The sequence below is a fragment of the Camelus ferus genome, chromosome 34 (genome assembly GCF_009834535.1).
Source record: "Camelus ferus isolate YT-003-E chromosome 34, BCGSAC_Cfer_1.0, whole genome shotgun sequence".
NCBI classification, from domain to species: domain Eukaryota; kingdom Metazoa; phylum Chordata; class Mammalia; order Artiodactyla; family Camelidae; genus Camelus; species Camelus ferus.
Genome location: NC_045729.1, coordinates 19,600,239 through 19,617,412, shown reverse-complemented (window position 1 = coordinate 19,617,412; position 17,174 = coordinate 19,600,239). Strand labels below are relative to the sequence as shown.

Below are 17,174 nucleotides of genomic sequence, written 5' to 3'. Positions count from 1 at the left end.
TGCTCTTGGTGAACGCAGGGCCCACCAGGTGACATGCACCCTGTCACCGCATGGACCCCGGGCCCAGCCGCCTGGCCTCCTGGGCCCTGCTGCAGCCCCAGAAGCCCTTCGTCACAGCAGGGGCACGTGCTCCCCGCCCTCCACACACACTGGGGTTCAGGACGCCGCGTCCACACGCTGCCGGTGAGTCAGTGGCAGCCGAAGAAAAGCCGCCAGCCGCAAAGGCACCTGGGGTTATTAGTGCAAGACAGGTGTGTGAGCATCAGGTGACAGAAAGGGTGCCCAGACCACTAAGGCCAAGGGCTAGGTTCCCTGAAATGACTTCACTTTTCAGCCCCCCAGCCCTGCTCCCCTCCATGTGGGGGAGGTACCTCAGGGCAATACCCTCACATCCCCAAACCTTCCTTCCTGGTCCCTGTTTCCCAGTTCAGAGTGTGGTCCAGCCCCTTCTCTTCTTCCCCTCAGGGCAGGAGAGCTGGGCTGCGAGGACCCAAGCTTTCCTCCTCCCTTCCCATCCTCTCCTGCTGGGCCCCACCCTCGTCCCCTCCCCCTCTGCTTGTCTGGTCCCTGAGGCTGGGCTCACTCGCAGTTCTGCTCCGCCTATTTGCCCAGCCCGGGGTCTGAGGAGCACCGCCCACCCCTGGGGCACAGGAAGGGCTGCCAGTTCTGTGCTTCTGGTCTGGGCGGTCGGGTTTAGCACTGCCCGGAGGGTGAGGTTAATGCCCTGATTGGTGGTTGGGGGGCTTCCTGGGAGAGGTGTGCGTGTCCTGGAGGCATGGGCCTGAGAACTACCCGATGCGGGGCCAGCTCTGGGGCTGTAAATCAGCTGCCCGGTCAGGGACTGGGGGACACCCCTGTACCAGGGAGCGGGTCTGAGGTATGCAAGGGGGACCCTCGCTAAATGCACAACTCCACTCCCTCACAGTCAATGCTGGGTCTGGACAGTTTTGGTTTCTGTTAAAAAAAAATAAAACACAGTAAAATATGTCCAATAGAAGAGTTTCTAGTCCATGGTCACTGCCCCAGAGGGGCACCGGGTGGATACTGGAATCCACCTCCCGGTTCAGGCTGGTGTTGACCAAGCAGGTCTCTGCTTCCTTGACCTGGTTCGGCCATCCTTCCCGGGAGCCGTCCCGTCTCTGTCCCATCTCCTGGCATCCTCCCAAGGTCCTCCCTTCGGAGGCCCAGGGGTGGAGGGGCCTTGGCCTTGCCCCACGGAGGACAGCTGCTGGTGCGGGGTGTCGGCTCGGAGGCCCCGTGGGCCCCCCGTGGCTCCGGCTCCCCTCGCTCTCTTCCTGCCGCAGTGAGTGGGTGCGGCCAGGGCCACCGCGGTCCAGGGGCGGGGAGTGGTTGGTCCAGCGGGCCACCCGTCGGATCACGGCATCTTCATCTGGCGGCGGTTCCACATGCCTCTCTTGGAATGGAAGTGATGGAAGAAATTCCGGAGGGAGAGACGTTCCACTTCCAGGCCTGCTTGGAGGATTCTGAAGCGGAGGGAGCAAGATGAGCAGGAGAAGCACGCCCTCCCCCCCCCCCCCCCCGCTGTCACCCTCCGGCCACTCCCCATGGGGCAGCGGAGGGGTGTGGGGCAGAGAGAGCCAACAGCCTGGGCTGGAGGCCCAGCTCCACTCTGTGGGGCACGCTTCCTTCCGGGCCTCTATCTCTAGAAAGGACGACAGTGAGATGGACACAGCGCAGGGAGGCGGGAGGGGCCAGGGATGGTCCCTGCTGCGACCTCCTCTTCCCGTCCACTTGCCCGCCCGCCAGGCAGCTTGGCCGGTCTCTCCTTCTCCTTCTACCACTGACCCTCTCCCCTGCCCCGACCTCCTTTCTCCTGGGCTTCTGGGGATCCAGGACCTCCTGAATACCCTGTTGTCCTTCAATGGTCCACACTGGCTGTTTTGCTGGACCCCAGATTCTCTCCTGACTCTTTTCTGGGTCTCTTACCCACCCGCCCAGCCTCAGCGCCCCCCCCCCCCGGCTGTGCGCTCCTGGCTGAGAGCATTACCACTCACACTGGCACAGCTCAGGGTCTGTGCTTTTACCCTGACGGTCTGCCAAGCACCCTCCACACCTGCCCAGCGACACGGGCAGAGGCAGCGCCACCCCTCCAATAGCTGCGGACTCTCAAAAGTCTCAGTGAGGGAAGTAACTTGACCCCCAGGAAGCGGCAGAGTCCAGTGTCAGACTAGGGGGCCTGGGCCTGGGTGATCGAGCCCTGCTTCAGCCCCCAGCTCTCCCTGGAGAGGCCCCCAGGCATCTCAGGCGCCCTCCAACCGAGTCACCTGTCCAGCAGCTCCCAGTCCTCTCCGCCCCAGCGGTCTCTGAACTCCTTGGTGTTCATGCCCCCGATCCTGTCCAGGTCTGACTTGTAGATGCCGAGCAGCCCAAACCCGTTCACCTCCCAGTAGCCTGCGGACGGACAAGAAGCCCCAGAGGCACTGAGCCAGGGCCAGGAGGGCATGTCCGCATCCCCAGGGCCTCTTCTGAGAGACGGAGGACGGGGCTGGCCGAGGCTGAGAACGCTCACTGGAACAAGCCCCTCGCCGGTTGGCAGGGAGGCCCCCGTGAGCTAAGGCTCAGGGTCCAATAAAGGCAGCAGCCCCACCAGGGAGGGACCAAGGGCTGAGGACGGCCCACAGGAGGCTCTGACAGCAGCAGCCCGCAGGGCAGAGCCTGGCCCGTTCCCTCTCTAGGCTGGGGAAACCTCCTCCCAGCTCTGCGTCCTCACAGGGCAGTCTGGCACACAGTAAGTGCTTAATAAATATCTGATGAGTGAATGAAGGGGGAGGCGAGGCGGGAAGTGCTCCTCGCTGCTGCGCAGCTGGGGGCCTGGGGCCGTCTCTGCAGTCTGCCCAGGTGAGCGGAGGAGTGGAAGGGAGGGTGGGGAGGGGAGCTGCCCTTGCCGACATGGCTGTTTCCAGCTCTGGGGTTACGAGCCAAGGCAGGCTCACCCTCTGGCCACTGGGGAGTGGCCCCGCAGTGCAGCCTCATCACCATGGGGGCGAAGGCCATCTTGCCCTCCACACAGTGCTTCCGGATGGCGTCGATGACTCCGTCTGGGAAGTGGATGTGGAGGTCGCAGAGGAAGATGATGCTGTGTGGGTCCTGGGGACAGAGGTGGGAGGGTCAGCAGACCCTACAGCCTGGGGTGAGGGGCCAGGCCGCTCTTTGGGACCATCCTCAGGCTCTTTCCCATTCAGTAACTGAGAAACTTGCACGAAACAAACGGTCAGACTGACTCCACGGTTCTGGGCATCAGGGTGCAGTTCTCACAATCAGAGAGGGAGTTCTGACTCCTCCCCACTCTTCACGGACTCCGAGGACTCTGGACAAAAGTCCCACCGTCTTGTGCTGACTCCCACCCTAGCCCTGGCCCCCATGTCCTCGTCCCTTCCTCCCAAGGAGCCGGCCGTCTGAGCACCTCTCCACCCACCTTTAGTCGCGTCTCCCATGCCCCTCCCGGGCTGGTTACCTTCACCAGGTCCACGCCAGCCTGGAGTCCAGCCGAGCGCTCGAAGTTCCCACTTAGCTTCATGTACTGGTAGCTGCGGGGGGAGCAGAAAGGGGGGCTGAGCGCTGGGACCCGGCGGTGGCAGTCCCTGGAGGAAGCTGGCAGACAGACTAGACATGATGAGGGCTCCCGGGGTGGGACTACGGGCGGTGAGCCCTCTGGGAAAAGCCAGAGACTGGGAATCAGGGAACTGGTGGGACTTCCGACTCTGCCCTGGGCTCAGCAGCCCTGGGACTTCAGGAAGGAGGCGGCTCAGGCTGTGCCTCGCCGGGAACACCCTCACCTCCTCAGCTTGGACCTTTTCAGGGCCATCTCGACATCCATGTCCTCACTGCTGAAGTCGGTGATGATGACGCTGAAGTGGGGGTCGCCCGTGACCCGGAACAGCGTCTCCATGTCTCTGATGAATTGCTGTACCCAGCGTGCCTGGTTCTTCACTGCCCGGCGGGGCGGGTGGGGAGGAAAAAGCAGAGGTAACGCAAGAGGGGCACTTCCACTCCCGGTTCCTGCGCAGTCAGGAATCCCGTCAGACCCTTGCTTGGGGTAACGTAACCACAGGAAAGGCCAGCAGAGCAGTAGGGGATGGAGGGCAGAGGGTGAGCTCAGTTGCTGGGCCTCTCCACCCGCTCCCTGCTCACACGGCCTCCCAGGCAGGTAGGCCTTGGGCTGCGGCCCGTCACCAGCCCCACGTGGTCACCCTCCTGGGCTCTGACACTCAAACCCTCCAGCTGTGCGTCTCACCACGCCCTTCAGGCCCGTCCGACCCCGCGGTCACACTCCCGTCTGTGGCGGGCTCCACTCTCTTGTTATGGACACCGCCCTGCGGACCCCTCCCTGTCTCACGTCCCCAGGCCAGCTGTGGGGTGAACCCCAGTGCAGCAGCCCCCGCTGACCTTCACCCCCGCCCCCCAAACGCTTATCCAACAGGAAGGCGCTGGCCCTGCGTCAGCACCGTCCCTGCTCTGGCACCTACTGCCCCACGAACCTCAGACCAATTACTTTTCTCCTGTAAGCCTCAGTTTCCCCAGCTGCAAAGTGGCCTCTCTCACAGGCTCTAATGAGATCAAATCAGGACGCAGAGACCCGGGTGCTCACGATCATGCGAGGCCCCTGCTCCATGGACGCCACCTGCCGTGGAGGCTCACCTGGCACGACGAAGTGGACCACGGCTCGGTGATTCCAGGAGAAGCCCTGGGGCCAGCACAGCTTGGGCTCTGGGGCGCGGACGCTCAGGATGCGCCTCCGGCTGCTCTGTGGGCTCCCAGCCAGGCCCTGCGGGTTCTGGGCCTCGGCCTCCTCCCCGCCGGCCGCCTCCACGCCCTGCCAGCCTCGCGTGGACACGAACTCAGAGAGCCGCACCCGGCGCTGGCCCCGCTCCAGCAGCTCCAGCTCCAGGAGGTAGCGGCCCCCACGCAGGTGGTCCTGGCGCTTCTCCACATTCACGATGCGCTGCAGCTGGTACCTCCTGTGGCAGAAAGGGTGGGGGCTGGGGTGACCCCGCCCCTCACGGCGGGCAGCATGGGTGGCAGAAGCCGGCAAGGCCGGCTGTCGGGAGACCTCGGTCTCCACCCCAGCGTCGCCGTGGGTGAGACGCCCACGCGATGCTTACCCGCTCCAGTGATCGCTGTTCTCCGTCTTTAAAAAGGTACCTACTGAGCTGGACAATGTCTAGTCTTTTAAAGCTCTAAGATCCTCAGTACATAAGGGGAACGAGGGAGTCGCAGTGAAGAGTTTCCGTCAGAGACTGGCCCTCAGTGCACGACTCCGTTCAGTCAACAGTGACTGAGACACAGCGGATCATCAGGGGACGCTGACTGGTTGGCACAACACCCCTGTTCACCCAGAAGCGCAAAGCGAAGCCACGGTGTGGCCCCACTTCGCACCCTTCGGGGGGGTGATGCCAAAAGAAGGGAAAATAACAGGATCTGAGGGAGATGTGGAGAAGCTGGGACCTTCCCACGCCTCTGATGGGAATGGAAAATGGTGCAGACGATTTTGGAAGAGAGATTGGCAGCTCAAAAATGTTAAACATAGGGGGAGGGTGCAGCTCAGTGGTAGTGGTAATTAAAAAAGTAAACCTAACTACCCCCCTCAAAAAAAACCTGAAAAAAATATGAAAAAAATGTTTTTTGATTGGAAAAAAGTGATGAAAACATTCTGGATTCAGATAGTGGTGTTGATTGCACAACGTTACAAATATACTTAGAAACCACTAAGAATTAAACGGTATGTGCATTTTATCTCCATCAAAAGACGTTGGCGGGTTGAATGGACCCATGAAGAAACAAGTGCTCAGCCTTGCCTCCTGCCCGAGCCCTTCCATCCTGCGGCCGGGTCTGTGTGTCGTTCCAGCCTCAGTGAGGCCTGCTCTGTCTCTATGCTAGCTCCTCCGCGGGGAGGGGACCGCCTCTGTGCAGCCTTCCCGTGCTCAGCACGTGTCCTGGGCCAGCCCTGGCCCCGGAGGACACCGTCTCCCCAGGCGCCCGTGGCCGGGGCCCCTGCAGCGCCCCTGCCCTCCCCGCCCGGCCCAGGAGAGCCCTTTACCTTACCCCCGGCTCCTCTGGTTGAGCTTCTTCAGGAAGACCCGCACGACCTCGAGAGCCTCCTGCTCTGGAAGCAGCAGGTTGCCAGACGTGTTACAGTTCAGGTCGATCCAGTCGGTCCGCAGGGCTTGGAGGTCAAGGTTGCGGGCACTGAAGGTCTGGTCCCAGTTCACCACCGGGTCAAACATGGACAGGTACTCCAACACCTCACTCACCTCCTCCTCCTCCTCCTCCTCCTCCCCCTCCTCGTCCTCTCCCTCCACCTGTCCTTCCTGGCCTGCAGTGGTGACCTCCTCCTCCTTCCCCGGCCGACCCCTCCCAGGGCCCGGAGGCTCCATCCTGTCTCCCCTTCTCTGCTCTGCGATGTACGACTCGACCTGATTCAGCCACTGGGACTGTGCCAGCGTCCTCCTGGGGCTGTCCCCGGTGGGCCTGGGCCTCTTCACTTGAGGTGGGGGCCCTGCTGGGTGCCCCGGGGGCCCCTTGTCAGGACGACGGGGATCCTGGCGGGGCTGGGGGCTGGGTTTCCTCGCTCTCTTCTCCGCCGGTTGGGCCGGCCTGTCGCTGGTCCTCGCTGGGAAGCGGGCTGTGGAGTTCCGCCTGGAAGAGGAGGCTGGTGGAGAGTCCCGAGGCTGAGCCAGGACTCTCCGCAGGCTTCGGAGGCTGCGGTTGGTGGCGGCTGGCCCGGGGGCGGTGGGCGGCCCTTGTTTCCCCTCTGGTGTCCTGTCCTGGTCCTCGGGGGCAGGGGTGTCCTCTGCCGCTTCTCCATACTGGGACTCTTCCAGGAGCCCTTCCTCGAAAGCTGCTGCTGGTAACAACCGTGCCTCGCGTCAGTGTTTTCCACCTCTCCCCAACAAGGCACACAGACGGCTGCTGACCATGCAGGTGAGATGCTGGGGGTCCCATACCGGGCCTGCATTGGGCTTTGTCACTGACTGGCTGTGTGACCCAGGGCGAGTGACTCGACCTCAGCTAAGCCCAGGTCTCCGCTGGCATAAAGGGAACAGCAGCCCATCTTCCGCAGGGCTGTTGTGAAGACCGAGAAGCACGGAAAGTGCTGGCAGGAGCCTGGCTCCGGCAGGGACTCAACAGACGGCCCCAGCCAGGCCCTAAGCCTGCAAGGAGAGAGGCCACGGGAAGACTGCTTCTCAGGGCAGCCCTTCCCCCAGGGTGTGCCGGGCAGCGAGGCCCTCTAGCAGCCCAGTAACGTCCTCCGGGGCCCTAATCTCCCCCTGCTGACCAGCAGGCTGTGAGAAACAGTCCATATGTGCCTTGAAAAGGAACGGATGCGGGGAGAGGGGCTGTTCCCCACTCCCTTGGGCTTGTGGGGACAGGGCTGTGGGGTTTGGATTCTAAGCTCCTTGGGGGCAGGACTAGGGGGGCATGGTCTAGACTTTCCCTAGAAACACCGTCATCCTGCAGCCTGGCCTGGACACTCAGCTGTCACTCTGTACCTGGCTGCTCCGGCCCCTGCTTCTCTGGCTGGTCAATCTTGATGTAGTCCTGGAAGCCGAACCTGTAGGAGGGATGGGACGAGACTGGCATCCGAGCCCTGCAGGCCACGTGGGAGGCTCTGGAGCCACGCCCAGCTGGGAGGGCAGGGAGGAGGCCGCGTGTGCGTGTGCGTATGAATCACCCAGAAGAGCCAAGGCCCCTGGTGGCCCCTGCAGTCCGGGCAGCTCTCGGGGCTCCTGCAGGGCCTCCGTCAGGCCGTCCTCCTGCCCCACGTGGTGCTGCTCACCTGTCCGGGTAATAGGTATTCTCCTGGTAGAAGCACTTGTTCTGGGTCTCCATGTGGCTCAGACGGGTGTAGTCGTTGGGGTAGACAAAGGACAGGTGAACCTGGGGGTGGAAAAATAGGGGGTGGGGAGAGCAGGGCTGCTGCGGATCCAGGGCCACTCTCTACGCCTCCTCCCGGGGGCCCTGGACCCCGGGGGCCCTGGACCCCGCAGACCCCTGAGTCAAGCCCCGAGTGCACACACACGTCCTTCCTCTCCTGGCCTGGCTCATTCTCCGCAGCTGCACCCCTCCTCTCCTGCCTGCACCTTCCCCTCTCCTGCCACAGGCCACAGCCCCAGGACAACCCCTGTTACTCCTGCACTGCTTTTTGCCCCCTTCAGACAGAACACCACCACCAAAACCTTCCCAATCCTGCCCGCCCACTCCGACCCACGGCTGACTCCTGGCCTCTCTCCCACCTCCCATGCTGCCCGCAGCTCCCGCTCTCATCCCTGGACTGGGTGCACGGTGTCACTCTGCCTCCCGTTTCCACATGGGCTCCAGGTTCTCTAAAGCTAGCCCTTCCACAGGTCACTTCCCCAGCACCTTGTCCATAAGTTTAAGAAACACTGCAGCTGATCGTCTGGTAGGACTGACCCAGGCGGGACAGGGCCGTGGGGCCCTCGGGGCAGGTGGCAGGAGGCCTCAGGCCAGCCCACCTCGCAGCAGCGCTGGGCAGGGCTGGTGTGGGACTTGCTACCGTGGGGCACGCTCAGGCTTTGCAGGGCAGTCCATCTGGGCCGAGGCACCGTAAAAGGCCAGTTCTCCCAGCCTAGGGACCCATGAGGCCATCCCACCGGCTGGTGTGTGGCATGGGGACCCCCTCAGCAACCCCCCAGCCACAGGCAGCAAGCCCTCCCTCACTCCAGCCCCCACTGCCCGGCCTGAGACTTACAAACCGGAGTCCCTGGTAGCGCTGCAGAGGGATCCCATCCACCAGGTAGCTAGGTTTGTAGGGACAGTCCGGCAGGACGTGGCGGACATGAGACTTGGGGATGAGAGTCTCTGGGGACAGAAGGGAAGCAGGATGAGGCGGGAGTGGGAGCCCGAAGGTTCACAGCCACGAAGGCTCCGGCGGAGGGGCAAGGGCTGGAGTCTGCTGCCCCTGAATCGCACATCTTCCTGGTCACTCGTGACGGCTGTGTCCACGAGCAGCAGCTGAGGCCACAAACCGAGATGGAGCCACTCTTGGGGGTGGGGGTGGGATTCAGGGCACAGTGTGGCGCTGGGGTCGCCGCAGGGCCAGCCTCAAAACAGGTTTAGGAGCTTCCGGGCCACAAAGCCTCACCCGAGTGCAGGGCCACTAACTGAACTTCCTTCCAGTTGCCGGGCTGGAGGGGGACAGGACACTCTGTCATCTTGTAAGATGGAAACACTCCCAAGAGTTTCAGGCTCCAGCGCCTTAGTGGGGACAGAATCCTCTCACTGGGTGACAAGAGCAGGAACCCAGTAAGAGCCGTGACGTCTGTGACTGCAGAGGGACGCACTGGGCACGTGTGGGCTCTAGTTCTATTTCTGCAATGGTTTGTACAATTGCAAAGTTGCGCATCTATATTTGTGAACTTTTCTGTCCACGTTTACAGTTATACACGTAAGAGAAAAGAGTCTCCGACTTGGGGATGTCGTGGGAGAACAAGCGTCCTGAGTCGCCCCCTGGCGTCCCTGGACCAGGCAGCGCCTCCCCCAGCAGAAGGGCAGGCACCCGGCGGGGCCCTACCTCGGTAGAGGGTGTCCCGAGGGTCAGGCCGCAGCATGTCGACGGTGGGCTGCTCCTCGCCAGGCACAGTGGCTGGGGAGCCTGCATGGCTGGCGGCTGTCTGCGGGATGTGGCCCACCTCGTCCATCCTTAGGACTGTCTCGTCTGGGCAGGGAGGACAGGACAGAGGGCAGCCGTGACTCCCAGAGCAAACCTAGCTCACGAGCAGTTCCCTGCCTCCTTGAGGAGCCAGGAAGGGGCCGAGTCAAGGCTCCTGTACGCCCTCCCCTGCCACAGTTGGGATGTGCTTGTATATGAAAAATGTCACCTGTCGTATCAATAAACAAAGGATGCTGCAGCTCTCAGCCACTGCAGCCACCCTCAGTGGTGCCCCCAAGGGGACTCAGGATGGGACAGCACAGGGCACTGGCCCTCGACAGCTGAGGTGCACATCAAAGGGATGATTTCAACAAGCCCAGACTCTTGCATCCTGTACGTAGAAAAGCGCTGAATTCATTAACTTGAGATGTCTGGTTTTCTCTACTTAACAGTCATCTTTTGATGTTCTGACTCCCTGGTCTTTGCTGCAAAAACTCCTATACATTCTGGCTCCTCCCTGACCTCTTTGGAGCGGTCCTTTAGAGCAATCTCAGAAGCCCCCTCCCCAGCTCGAGTCCTCAGAAAGCCCACCGAACAAAACATAGCTCTCAGCTTTCAGGTTGTGCATTTACTGTCGACGTGCTGGCTCCCTCTTGTCCCGGCCCCGCTCCCACAACTTGTGGCTTCAGCTCTTTATCTCCCTTGGTCCCCCTCCACCAGCCCCACGACTAGCACACACACCCCAATTTTGTGTGAGGTGGAAAAAGACACCTCAAACTGCTTTTCTGCTACCTGCTGGGAGTCTGCCATGAGAAGCGTGCCTCACTCATGTAACAAGCACGCGTAGAGCACTTCCTGAACAATGAGCCAGGTGCCGTTCCCAGCATCTTACCAGCATCAGCCCGTTTAATCCTCATAAGCACCGTGGCTTAGACACCATTGTCATCATTCCTATTTTACAGACAAGGGACTTGGGCAGAGGGAAGCTGAGTCGCGTGCCTGAGATCACAACCTAGATGGCAAAGCTGAGTTTGAGGCCGTCTCAGCGTCTCGGGCAGACACGCGCACGCCCACGGGGGCAGGGCGCCCCTCCCGGCAGCGCTCCCCACCCGCTCCGGCAGCCTCACCTCCAAGCCCACCACCCCTGCGCGTGTCTCATCTCACCAGCCCTGGGGCCAGCTGCTGGTCTTCGCCCTGACTCCTGGGCCCATCCCTCTTGGCCCCAGATGGAGCTGGCCTTCTCCGCCTGAGGCCAGTGACTCCTGGTCTCCTACCCGATTTGCTGCGGGCTTTTCCCTTGGCTCACACACAATCTATGCGTTCCAACTCTCCCTTCTTGTCGCACCAGCCGGGCAGCCCACAACTAGCCCTTCCGCCCTGACCCTGCAGCCTCCTGCTTTGGTCACCAGCCGCTCCCCCAACCCACCTTGCCCCTTCCTCCCTGCCACCCTCTCCTGTGAGCCCAGACCCCCTAACCGTGTCCATCCTGTGCTCCACACACACACCCACTTCCCACGTCTCCCGTCCCCTCCAAGCTCGCCGTCCCTTCCTCCCACACCTGGGCCCACACGGCCCACCTGCCAGTGGCGATTTCTCAGTGGGGCCTCAGACGGGGGTCTCGCTTAGAAAATCACAAGCGATGAGAAGGATCACCGGAGGGTTCACTGACTGCCGAAGGAGAGCAGGTGAGGACAGTTTCTCTCCTCTGGCCACGGCTATGTAAGAACCACGGCACCTCATTGCAAAATAGGGGCCTGGCCTCCCGCAGAGGTTTCTCCTCTGGAGTGAGCCTCCTGGTCTCGGGAGTCCCTTGAAATGGTGCATAGGACACTGCGTGCGGGCGGACGGGGCATTTCTCCGAGGCCAGGGCTGGGAGAGTTTCCAGCAGGTTCTCATGGGGTCACTGGCCCCGAGAGCTAAGGCCCTCTGATCCTGATATCCTTTAGGCCTTGCTCCTTGTTCCGGACCCCCCCCCCCATCCCGGGACCAGCTCCCCAGTGGGCTGAGCCCCGCAGGCTTGCCCCTTGCCTGTCCGCAGTCCCCAAGATGGGGCAGGACACTCACTTGTGAAGAGGGACAGGGACGTGGAGTCGATAATGGTGAACTTGGCTCCGGGGTAATTCCGCCGCCACTGGATGAGGAGAGAGGGGGTGGTGGCGGGTTGGGGGTGGCTGGGTTTTGAACAGGGTTTGGGGGGCGGGGGGGGCAGGCGGGGGGGTGGCCAGAGGTCGGGTAGAGGGTCTCACCGCGACTTCCACATGGTCAGTGCCCTCGCTGTTCTGCTTGTGCAGCACCTCGAAGTAGTACCTGCGGGCGGCCGACAGGCTGCGGGAGAGCAGGGGCGAGGCTGCCTTCATTACCGGGGCCCCACTCCCAGCACCACGCACTCTCGCCCCCCTCCCCCTGCCTGCGTCCTGGGCACCTGCCATCTGGTGTCCCGTCAGAATCCCCATTCACCACTCACTGACAGGGCAGCCCCAGTTTTCCCTTCCGTGGGATGGGGATAGTACCAGTACTAACTTCCCGGGATACTCCGGAGAGTCACGTGAAATAACGGTCACTAACCCTTGGAGAGCCGTTCCTCTGCATAGGCTCTGTTCCACGGGCTTTATACACACAGGCTCACTTAATTCCTGTCTTATTACCATCAACTTCAATACCGCGACCATCAAGCCAAGATGTTCTCACAAGTGTGTGTGTGTGTGTGTGTGTGTGTGTGCGCGCGCGCGTGTGTGCGTGCAGGCCAGCAGGTGGCGCTCTGAGGCCGGGCTAGTTACCCATTCCAGCCCCTGCGGCCTCCCCTCCAGCCCAACAAGGGATCCCTGCCATGCAGGGCTCTCTGCAGCACAGGCAGAGCAGCGGGGGTCCGGGCTGCGCAGTGGAGGACCTCTCCAGGGATGGAGGAAGCAGGCAGGCCAGGATGGGGAGGAGGGGGACCTATTCTGTTTTCCAGTCCTAAGTGTCGCTGAATAGCTGTGTGGCCCTCATGGAGTCACAGCCCTCTCTGGGCTCCAGTTTCCTCACCTGTGAAGTGAGGACGGATGGGCCAGGTGGTGTCTACTCAAAGACTCCGTTTACCAGAACCCACGGGGCCCTCTGTGATAAGGGGGTGGGTGGCAGGGGTGCCGGGGCCCTGGCTCTGAGCTGGTCTCAGCTCTCGAGGGAGGCTGGGGTCACGCTGCTCCCTCCTTACCTCACTGGCTTGGAAATTTGGCTCCGAAATTTCCCGAACTCTCCAGGGGCAGTCCACTCTTTTCCAGTCTAGAGGTGTGGGGGAGGGGGAAGAGAAAGGAAGAGAAAAAGATAAAACACGGAGGGCGGGAGGCGGTGAGTGAGGAGACAAGGGCAGCCCCCTCCCTCGAAGGGCCCTCGGCACCAGGCCACGGACCAGGGCACCCAAGGCGGGCGTGGCCAGTCACGAGTCCTCCGGGGTCTGCTCCCGCCCACACCCTGTCCGTCCCTCTGCCACCCTGGGGGAGAATGTGCTTCTCACCCCTCTTCCCCAGCTGTCACGCAGAGATGCTAATGGTAACGAGGGTGACCTGACGGAGGCAGGTGCCTCTTGGACAACCTGGCTCCTGGGGCGGTGGGAGGGCCGGGGGCTGTACCTTGCCCACACTGGCCAGCAGCTGCAGGCCTGAGACCCGGTCGTCACGGCTCAGCCAGAACTCGGCGTTGTCATCAGCGGCGATGGCAAACTGGATCTCCCCTGGGCAAGGGGGCGTTTCCCGGTGAGAGCAGGAAGGGCTTTCACCCAGGGGCTGTCACGTCTCAGGGACTGACTTTCCTTCAGGGGCTTGGTGCTGTGACTTCCCTCTTTGCAGAGTGGGGGTCTCTACGCCCTGGAGACGGAGACTCACGGGGAGAGACAAGCTAGCTCCAGACTCTGCAGATCAGGGCACAGAGGCCTCCCCACGTCCGAACTCTCCTCTCTCCCGATGAGTTAACAGGGCCCCGTCAGCCCAGTGCAGACCTATTTCTCAGCTCAGGTATGGTCTCTGGGCACCATAAGAACTCTGGGGCAGGAAGGAGAGGGGAGGGACATGGGGGCTGGCCTCACCGTCAGTGAAGGGGTGCAGATAGCCAAAGATGCGGAGGCCATAATTGGTCCACTTGGGGGACACGGCCAGCTTCCTCAGGGTTGTGCGGATCTGTGGCAGGAAAGGAGACGGAAACTGTTACAGAAGGAAGAGGAAACTGAAGAGCCTAGCCCGCTCAGGGCTGCTGGGAAGACGAGGAGGGGGTGAGCTGGGTGCAGCATAGTGAAGTGAGTGCAGGTGAGACTTCCACTCCCACTCGCTTCTTTGTCCAGGTGACCTTGTACAGTGCACAGCCGGCACAACTGTACGTAGTGGCCCCAGGTAAACCGTGTTGTGAGCCAACAAGATGGCAGGGAAATCGAAGGAATCCCTGGGAAGGGAACAAGGGAGTTTTGTGGGCAGAGGGAGAGGGTCCGTGGGATAAAGGAAAGAAAATGAACCAGAGAAAAGGCAAGGGAAGAGGAGGAAGACAGAAGTTAGGGGGAGCAGAGACGGGAGGCGGCGTGCACTCACGTGGGGGTACAGCGGGAAGTGCAGGTTCCTCCGCAGCTGCTGGATGGAGCTGCCGCACCAGTCTTCAAACACATGCAGGTTGACGCGGCCTCGGAACTGCAGGGCCAGGGAAGCAAGCGTGGGTGCGAGTGTGAGCACCCCGCCCCGGCCCTGCGGTGCCGAGGCTCGACGAGCCCGGTGGGGACAGAGCCCCAGCCCAAGCTCCTCTTGCTGGCGAAGGTCACGGCCCACGTCAGCCCCATTCCCATCCTTGGCGCCCACAGCTGCTTTTGGGAACTTCATCCCCGTGGCCCGGCCTTGAGGCCTGGGTCTGTTCTTCTGGCCTTACTCGCGTTCACATGTACACACATACACACACGCACCCACACACACTCCCGGCCATTTCGGTGCAGGAAGGGGGCTGGTCCGCACCCCCCGGGCAAGGGGGAGTGACAGCCATGACCTAGCAGCGGGGGTGACAGAGGGATGGAAGGAGGCGCCTGGCTGGGGTTTCAGCTGCACCCGATCTCCCCTCCCCTAACGCCTAACAAGGGCGAGCAGCACAGGTGTCCACCTGTGGTGGTCGCCCCACCAGCTCCCTGCAGCTGGGAGAGCTAAAGGAGGCTGGGGGCCCATGGCAGAAGGGCCCTGATGGCTGTCCGAGGAGCCCAGAGCCTTTCGCTGCCCAAGCCTCTCCTGGGATGACCACCAGGTACCTGTGGCTTCAGGGCAGCCCTGGGCAGGTCCCTCCCTCCCCTCCCGGCTGTGGTGCTGGTGAGCAGAGGCCCCCCTTGGAGGAAGGGCAGGGAGTGGGAGAGGGGAGGGAAGCTCAGGGTACTGCCCCGAACTGTCCTGACCAAGAGGTTCAGATTACTGCACCTCAGCTCTCCCCCACCCCTCCCTGGAGCTTAACCTTCAGGAGGTGGGAGGTGGGCCTCCATCCGGCTGCACAGATAGGCCCTGCCTGTCCCGCTCTGGGGCCCCCCAGATAGCAAAGTCTGAGCCTCCCTAGGAAGACGGGAGGAAGGGACACTCAGGCTGGAAGCCTGGATAGAAGGTCTTCAGCAAGAGGTCTGGAGGGAGGGAGGTGGGGAGAGGAGAAGGTGCTGGGAGAGCTCCCCGACAGGAATGCCCAGGTGAGACGGGCAGGGTGCCCCGGCCCCAAACGGAGAGCCTGTCACCCCTGTCCCTTCAGCAACATGGCACTTCCTGGGCACACCGGCCTGTGGGGACTTGGGTCACAGCCATCATTCCCTGGAATATGAGTGGGGGCTGGGTCTGTGGTGGGCAGCCTAAGGCTTCTTGGAAGGAAAGAATGGGGACATTGTGCCACTTCTGGGGAAATTCCTTAAGTCCCATTTACAAGACTCAGTTGTCTCCTCCACACGGCCTCCCCACTGCCGCTTCCTGGGAGACCTTCAGGTCCCTAGCAAACTGCGGGGGTGGGGGGACATGCCTCCAGAAGTCGGCTGTGTTCAGCCAGGAGGCCAGAGGCCCCAGGGGCTTGGGCAGGGGAAGGGGGGAAGGGGTCAGAAGCCCAGCCCAGGCGGTGAGTACGGCCCCTCCGCCGCCCCTCGCTGCTGCTCAGTCAGATTCACGCTCGCGGGACCACGTGAGCTCCACCCAGCAGGACCAAGAGGTCACCGGGTCCTGTGCAGTTTCTAGCCCTCAAGCGACTCTTGATTCCTTGCACACACCTGCCCTCTGTGGGGGATCCCCTGGGAATCCAGTGGGTCCCAGCTCCCTGAAGACAAGAGGTGGCTCTGGATTTTGAGGAAAGGGGCAGAGCCCATCTGCTAAAATCCTAATGGAAGAAACTATCCCCACTTGAATAGATGGTTCTCGGTGAACCGAGAAGCCACTTCCATCTCCCCTGGTGACCAGCATGTGTGTGACGACGGCTCAGGGCTCTGGAAAAAAGGGAGTCTGATCCGCACAGAAACTCGGACACAGATGTTCACAGTGGCATTACTCCCAAGAGCCAAAAAGCAGAAACAACCCAAATACCCATCTACTGAGGACAAGAAACTGCAATCCAAACACAGAGTGGAATATTATTCAGCAGGAAAAAAGGAACGATGCTCTGATACACATGCAGGTGCAAAAGGCCACAGAGGGTACGATTCCCTTTATCTGAAGTGTCCAGAGCAGGCAGGGCTAGAGACACAGAGGTCAGTGATCACCCAGGGCTGGGGGCTGCAGGTAGTGAGGGTGACAGCTAACAGGTCAGGGGTTTCTCTTTGTGACAATGAAAATGTACTGAAGGTGTACAAACATGTACTAATAGTGATGGATGCACAGCTCTACGAATCTATTAAAAGCCGTCGAGTTGTATACTCTAAATGGGTGGATTATATGGTATATGAACTATATCTCAATAAAACCGTTAGGAAATTCTGGGGGGAGTGCCCTGCGTGGTAGACAGTGTTTGGGCAGTGGTGTGTACTGACTGGGAAGTGAATGGACAGGCACTGAGGTTTGTTAATTAGTGGGAGTTGCTAATCAGTGTCTTGTGATTTGGGCTGACAGGGACTAGCGTTTGAAGGCGGTGGTGACCCCATGAAGTCCAGCCCGCCAGCCGTCCTCCACTCACGGTCTGACACACACAGCAGAATGCCTGGGCCTGACCTGTGGCCTCCAAGGCCCGGAGCTGCCGGCCAAAGGCTGGGGCAGGGAGACGTTCAGGAAGAGGCCATTAGCTTTCTCATATCCCGTCCACGCTCACCCTCGGGGCAGCTGCACCAGCCATGCCACCTTGGGGGTGAGCGAGTTAACCCCTCCCTGAGCCATCTTCCGGAACGGGGCCCTGACAGCACAACCTGACAGCCCCTGACAGCTGGCAGATGCTGGATAAGTGATATATGTCATTAACCTGAGCATTTCCTGCTGAAACCGCATGTCAAAGGGCAGGAGAGGGGAACAGAGAGGTCCCCACGATGGGCGGGAGGAGGTGGTACCACCGCGCAGCTGGTGCCTGCATGTGGGTTACTTAAGCTCTCAGAGTCTTATCA

General features: G+C 61.5%; 1 protein-coding gene across 2 annotated transcripts in view; it reads right to left on the bottom strand.

The window, feature by feature from the left end:
- Positions 1–929: 929 nt before the first annotated feature.
- B4GALNT3 (beta-1,4-N-acetyl-galactosaminyltransferase 3) overlaps positions 930–17,174 on the bottom strand; it is a 79,119-nt gene continuing 62,874 nt past the window's right edge. For both annotated transcript variants that reach the window (XM_032473482.1, XM_032473481.1), the window contains 17 exons: positions 14,185–14,280; positions 13,692–13,782; positions 13,240–13,340; positions 12,825–12,892; positions 11,878–11,956; positions 11,696–11,762; positions 9,554–9,697; positions 8,732–8,841; positions 7,799–7,899; positions 7,512–7,573; positions 6,064–6,862; positions 4,660–4,979; positions 3,798–3,951; positions 3,476–3,548; positions 2,955–3,108; positions 2,286–2,412; positions 930–1,484 (listed from right to left, as the gene is read on the bottom strand). In XM_032473482.1, the coding sequence (XP_032329373.1) occupies positions 1,376–1,484; positions 2,286–2,412; positions 2,955–3,108; positions 3,476–3,548; positions 3,798–3,951; positions 4,660–4,979; positions 6,064–6,862; positions 7,512–7,573; positions 7,799–7,899; positions 8,732–8,841; positions 9,554–9,697; positions 11,696–11,762; positions 11,878–11,956; positions 12,825–12,892; positions 13,240–13,340; positions 13,692–13,782; positions 14,185–14,280 (2,655 nt within the window). In that variant the 3' untranslated portion in view covers positions 930–1,375. The remainder of the gene's footprint in view (positions 1,485–2,285; positions 2,413–2,954; positions 3,109–3,475; positions 3,549–3,797; positions 3,952–4,659; positions 4,980–6,063; positions 6,863–7,511; positions 7,574–7,798; positions 7,900–8,731; positions 8,842–9,553; positions 9,698–11,695; positions 11,763–11,877; positions 11,957–12,824; positions 12,893–13,239; positions 13,341–13,691; positions 13,783–14,184; positions 14,281–17,174) is intronic.